This window comes from Aspergillus ochraceoroseus, assembly GCF_002846915.1.
Source record: "Aspergillus ochraceoroseus IBT 24754 chromosome Unknown P175scaffold_17, whole genome shotgun sequence".
Lineage (NCBI taxonomy): Eukaryota > Fungi > Ascomycota > Eurotiomycetes > Eurotiales > Aspergillaceae > Aspergillus > Aspergillus ochraceoroseus.
The window spans coordinates 6,626-12,638 of NW_024468492.1; the positions used below are offsets into that span (position 1 = coordinate 6,626).

Consider the following 6,013-nt stretch of genomic DNA (forward strand, 5'->3'; position numbering starts at 1 on the left):
TTTCTTGGAGATCTACATATATAAATTATAATAATTTTATTATATATAGTTATGGTTTTCAGGATATCTTTTTCTTTGATTTTAATAATTAATATGCTTTATAGTATAATTTAGTATTCTAATTAATAGCAGGCAAGTTATTAGTAGCCAAGTTATTACTTTTATTATAAAGTATTACCTTATTACACTTTAATTATTTAATAGATAGATAATCTAATTATTAATATAATAAGTCTATTAGTATGGTGGGTATAATCACTACCTTATTTAGAACTAAAAATAGGATATTATTATTTAAGATAGTATATTTAATTACCTTATTTATTACTATCTTATAAATATATTAATTTTTCAAGTCAAAATAGATTCCTAATTCTACCTTTATTCTTTCTACTAGTATCAGGTTATATAGTATATTTAGATTCCAAAGATATTTTATTTAGTATAATATTAAAGTACTATTATCTAATTTAAATTAAATTATTACTTTTCTATAATCTTGAGAATATACTACCTTACTATTAGAGGTAATAAAACTATAATTCTTAAAGCTATTTAAATCTTTAATTAGGTTATTAAAGAGATTATAATTATTATATACTATATAGCCTGCTCTAGAGTCATATAGCTACCTATTCTTAAAGGTAGTCAATATTAAAGCTATTAATATATTAACTCTAGATAGTATAAAATTATTAGTATCTAGAATAATATTAGCCTATATAGCTAGACTAATTTAGCTTTAGATTAAATTATTCTTATTCTTTAACTTAAGTAGCCTAAAATACTAAAGTATAGAAGTTAGCCTCTACCCTTCCTTCTACTTATTAATTACTAAATATAGGCAGTTCTTAGTATCATGTTTTTCCTCCTTATAAAATAGATATAGTATTCCTGGTTTCCTAAATTACTTTAACTAGTAGTTAATATAATTTATAATTATTATATTTTATAGTAATATATATTTCTACTATTACTATTATCTTCTTTTATTATTTATTATTAGTTAAGAATTTAGTATATTTATAGCAGGTATGGTAGTATTAAATATAATATTAGATAATAGATTCTCCTGAACTTTATCTTTTACTATATTATATATAGTATAAAAATGCTTCTATATAATTATTTTAATAGGATTATTACCTAGGTTATTTAAGGTTAAATCTATAAAGCTTATATTATTCCTTTCAAGTTCCTAAAGTATTATAGTAACTATTTAATAGGATATAATAACTATTTTTAACCTATTAGAAGTATTTATTTTCTAGATAAAGTTTAATATAAACTTATTAATAATTATATAATTCTTATACTTAATCTTAATAACTTCTCTCTATATCTAGTATATATATCTTTAATTACTATTAATAACTATCCTTTATAACTTCTATATAAAATTATCTATAAAGATATATAAGATAGTATCTATTAATAATTTCTCTACTAATTTCTTACTTATTAAATATAGTATCTAACTAGCTACTATTTATAAAAGAAGTTCCCATAATTTATACTTAGGATTATCAAGTTATAGTCTAGAAATATTACTTTTAAGAAGCTTATCTATCTTATAAAGTCTTAGCTTTATTTATACAAATAAAGCCTAAATTTCAAATTTTAAATTATTTTCCAACACTATTATTAGGCTTAAGTTAAATATACCATTCTTTAGCTTTATTGCTTGATTTCAGCCATTAGTAAATAAGGTAGTAGTCGTCGAAGGTAGGTATAGTAAATTAGGGATGTCAGGATATCTACTAAGGGTAGGTTTAGTTACTATTTTAGTTAAATTATAGAAATTTTCCACACACTATTACCTAGGTGGAGTAACATAACAGCAGTACAGGTGGTGTAACACAACAGCAGTAAGTAATATTTCTACCAGGATCTCTTTCCAATCAGGGAGCAGATTACTATACAGGGGTACAGGAGTATGATAAGAGTTTTAGAGGTCTATAAAGCATAAAATAGAATCTCAAGGAGGGCTCATAACCTGATAAGAGATCATCAAACTATGACAGTAGAAAGTTGACCGAAATGGATTTAATTAGTCTAACTAGAAAATAAAGAGAAGGAGAGATGCTTGGAGGAAGCATGGAGATCTAGAAGGAAATCATAGCCTTAAATACACAGAGTAGTCACGTGTCGCTACTCACTTAATGGCAGTGCTGTTTGCATTGATTGCAGCACTCCAACATGAAATACTGCGGGGGCGCATCCGCGATCTCGAACACGAGGTCAATGCTCAGAAGCATCCAGAGCAGCTATCAACCAATCCGCCTTCTTCTCTTGTAGAAGAAACCAAAGTATTATCGATCACGGAAATGGAAATCTAGAAACAACCCATCTACCTTCCCTCCTTTTTTTTTTCAAAAAAAAAAAAAATATCATTTGCTTCGCACTTTACTAGCCACCCACCCTCTCTATTGCCACCTATTTTTGTTTATAGGTTTGGATGAAATTTTTTGGGCGTTTCTGTTGTTGGGATAAAAAACAATCCCATTTTTGTTTTCGGGAATTCTTTGCTTTCGCTGTCCCCATCACTCCCTCCTCTTCTCTTAGATTCGATGGCCAGGTCTGCTATTTTTATCGAAATACTACTGCCTTGTTCCTGTTCCATATGCTCCAAAACCCAGCGGGTATGGCCCACTGTGGCTGTGCAAGAAGCTCTTGAGGAACGTCATTCCGTCATCGTTCGACTGTGGCGGGTCCTGGCCATCTATAGATAAATACGTGGTGGGCTGCTGCTTCTTTGCTCCTATATCCTTCTTCTTCTTCTTCTTCTTCTTCCTCCTCTCCACTCAGTCCTGTCTTGACGAACTTCCTATCTTCAAACTCATTCCGTATTCTACCATCCACCATGTCGCAACATACTACCGTTCATGTCGAGGGCATCTCCCCCGCCACTACCGACAAGGAAGTTCAAGACTTCTTCAGCTTCTGGTACGTTCCTCACATCGCATTTATTATAATAACCCACACACATGTTAACCCAGGAATAGTGGAAAGATCACATCCATGTCAGTCACTCCATCCTCGGCTGAAGCAGATGCCCCCAAGTCTGCGTCTGTAACATTTGAGAAAGATGCGTAAGTCTTAATACCCCGCACTCATTCCGCCGGTCCCGCCACAATAACGCGCGCCCCTCAAAAAACATCAAACCACCTCACTCACACACATAAATTCCCAGAGCCGCTAAGACTGCCCTCCTCCTCGACCAGACCCAATTGGGCTCCGCCGTTGTGCACGTCAAGGCAGCGCAGACTCTCGATGAGATCGCCGGCTCCCACAGCGCCACCGCCGCCGAGGCCAAGGATGAGAACAACCACACCTCGAGCAAGAGGACAAACCCCGCTCCCGCATCGTCGCAGAGTACCTCGCACACGGCTATGTAATTAGCGACAATGCCATCCAGAAAGCCATCACCCTAGACCAGAAGCACGGGTTCTCGTCGCGCTTCACGGCCCGCCCTGACCAACTTCGACAAGAAGACCCACGCTTCTGATCGCGCCAGAGGACTCGACGAGAGCTATCAGATCAGCAACAAGGCCGCTAGCGGATGGCAGGGCCTGAACAATTATTTCGAGAAGGCTCTGAGCACTCCCTCGGGCCAGAAGCTGCTTGATTTCTACACCCGTACCGATAAGCAGGTCCGTGATATCCACAACGAAGCTCGCAGACTCGCCGACCTGAAGAGCGGCAAGCCCGCAGCCGAGAGCGGCCATGCTGCTCCTCCAGTGACAGAAGCTGCTGCTGCGCCATCAACCGAGAAGGCCTAAATTTTTTTTTTTTTTTTTTTTTCTAAATTAATAAGTTTAAATTGCCCGATGGAATAGTAAAAACTGTTTTAGGTTGGAACTTTGGACGGAAATTAGTTTTGCTAGCATGCATGTTATGTTAATTCTATATCATATTAAGTTCATAGTACTCCGTATTATGAACAACAACAACAACATGCTTTCATTAGCTGGTTGTCTGGAACCACGAAATACATGACATGACATGACATGACAATTTTATCTTCTTCTTCTTCTTCTTCACCCATCATATAAACCAGTATACATAAGACACACACACATATTACTATAATATAATAAAATTTCTCCCCCCCCCTAAGAAGACTGACTTGGGCTGGCGTCAAAGAAAACCTCAATTCCCAACTCCCTTCCGGAACTTCCTCGCCTCGATCTCCTCCAATGGATGCACAGGGTTACTCTCCAACCCCGCCAGCTGCCTCTCCTGCTCCGACATCGACGCCTTGGATGCGTGTTCGCGTGGCTGCGCGGGCCCTGGCCCCTCTTGGTATTATCGTATTCGTCCCTCAGGTGTCCTGAGCAAAAGGGTTCTTGTTCCTCGCGGGATTGGCGAGAGGGGGAGGGGGATTCGCGGCCGGGGTAAGCGCGATGTCATTTTTTTTTTTTTTTTGGTACTGCTACTATGTAGGTACTAGGTACTAAAGCCTGGTTAGATAGATTCGGTTATGTTTTGGTTGTATTTTTACTTACAACGTAGAATAAGATAAGATCGTATAAAATATAGGTAGGTAGGTAGGTAGGTAGCCTCTCACCAAGTCAATTCAAGTAGTATTGAGAGAAACGAGAGAGGGAGCCGGCTTAAAGTATTCCTAGTATACCCAGAATAAAGCTTTGGTGCATCATGATGACGTTGGAACCATATTTAATTCCTCCTTCCAGATGGGTCGGGCTTGTGATTCTTATGGTTCGAGGCTAAACAATGGATCCTTTGAAGTATATGTATGGGATTACTCTCTCGATATTATTTCTGATCTAGGTAGATTTCAAGGTGTAGTCAATTATATAATCACGTCATGATATCTGACTTCAAATGTTCGCTCCTGTCAGTGTTCTTGTCCGTGCAGGTACTCTGTTCTCTTCGTCTTCGTCTTTTTTTTTTCTTCTTTTTTTTGTTTTCTTTTTCCCCCCCAAGGAACAAGAGACGAATGGAAAGGAATCAATTGCTCATGCCAGGATGAAGTATAAAGAAATGCCAATCAACATAAATTAACTCGGGGAATCGGGGTTCGGAGCTCCGTGCAGAAATATGATCAGGGTAGGGGAAACCAGGGACGGGAAATGGGACTTTTAACAAGGATTCGTAAACAGATAAAAGAAAAAATATGTAAAGGGGTCGGAGGGAAGAGGTGGGAAATGCTCTCGAACATTCAAACATTCTAAACGGGAGAGGAGGGGAGAAAGAAGAAAAGAAAGGGAAGCATAGGTCACGTTAGGACGTATCCAGCAGACTGCCTGACAAATGGACAAAACTGTTAACCGAAGCTCCAAACTGACATTGCATATTTTATATCATGACTAACATATCCGCGGCAGCCGACTGAATTCATCTCGTCGGCTCTTTGAGGGAGTTTTGTTTTTCTCGTTCAACGCCATATGTATCGATCTATTGGCCCCCGTTGGCTTGGAGATTGGCGGCCTTGGCGGCCTCTTCGTTTGCCGCCGCCAAAGCTTTGGCCTCGGCTTCATGGAAAACCGCCTGGATAACCTGCTTCTCTTCCTCATTCAGAATGTTTGTCAAACTCTCATAGAGTTGTGGCTTTCTTGTTGCATGTCTGTAATGTATATCAGCAAATGTCTCAAAACAGAAGATAGTTGCGATACGTACTCAGGAAGACTTGGCTTGAACAGGCCGTAGGGTTTCGACCTTGTCCAGAGGCGTCTCGAGTAAGCTCTCCTCATCAAGCTCTTCATCATCGTCGTCCCCGGCGAAAGACCCGAATTTTTGTGCCTGCTCAGTTGTTAGCATAACTGAAGTAAGAAATATAGAGAATTACGAAACACTCACTTCTTTATTCAAGAAGTCAAGATAAGCAGCGCCTCTCATCGGAACATCGCCCTCGGCAATAGCTTCGGCCTCATCCTGCTCGGTCCACTCGATCTCACCATCCCAGTCATTCTCCTCATCGCCTTCATCCTCATCGTCATATGTGAAATCAGACTCCTTGGTTGCATCTTCCCGGTCTATGTACAGTTAG

General features: G+C 38.3%; 2 protein-coding genes across 2 annotated transcripts; one reads left to right on the forward strand and one right to left on the reverse strand.

Moving 5' to 3' along the window:
* Positions 1-2,891: 2,891 nt before the first annotated feature.
* On the forward strand, positions 2,892-3,782 carry P175DRAFT_0505449 (uncharacterized protein; the record flags this gene model as incomplete). Its single annotated transcript, XM_040898096.1, has 4 exons — positions 2,892-2,946; positions 3,006-3,092; positions 3,194-3,394; positions 3,440-3,782. Exons 2-4 carry the CDS (start codon positions 3,022-3,024, stop codon positions 3,780-3,782), a joined length of 615 nt encoding a protein of 204 aa, XP_040748277.1. The 5' UTR covers positions 2,892-2,946; positions 3,006-3,021.
* Positions 3,783-5,421: 1,639 nt separating this feature from the next.
* On the reverse strand, positions 5,422-5,999 carry P175DRAFT_0496799 (uncharacterized protein; the record flags this gene model as incomplete). Its single annotated transcript, XM_040896144.1, has 3 exons — positions 5,422-5,590; positions 5,654-5,766; positions 5,824-5,999. Coding segments are annotated over 3 exons (458 nt in total), but the record flags the coding sequence as incomplete, so codon positions are not given.
* Between the last annotated feature and the right edge of the window lie 14 nt (positions 6,000-6,013).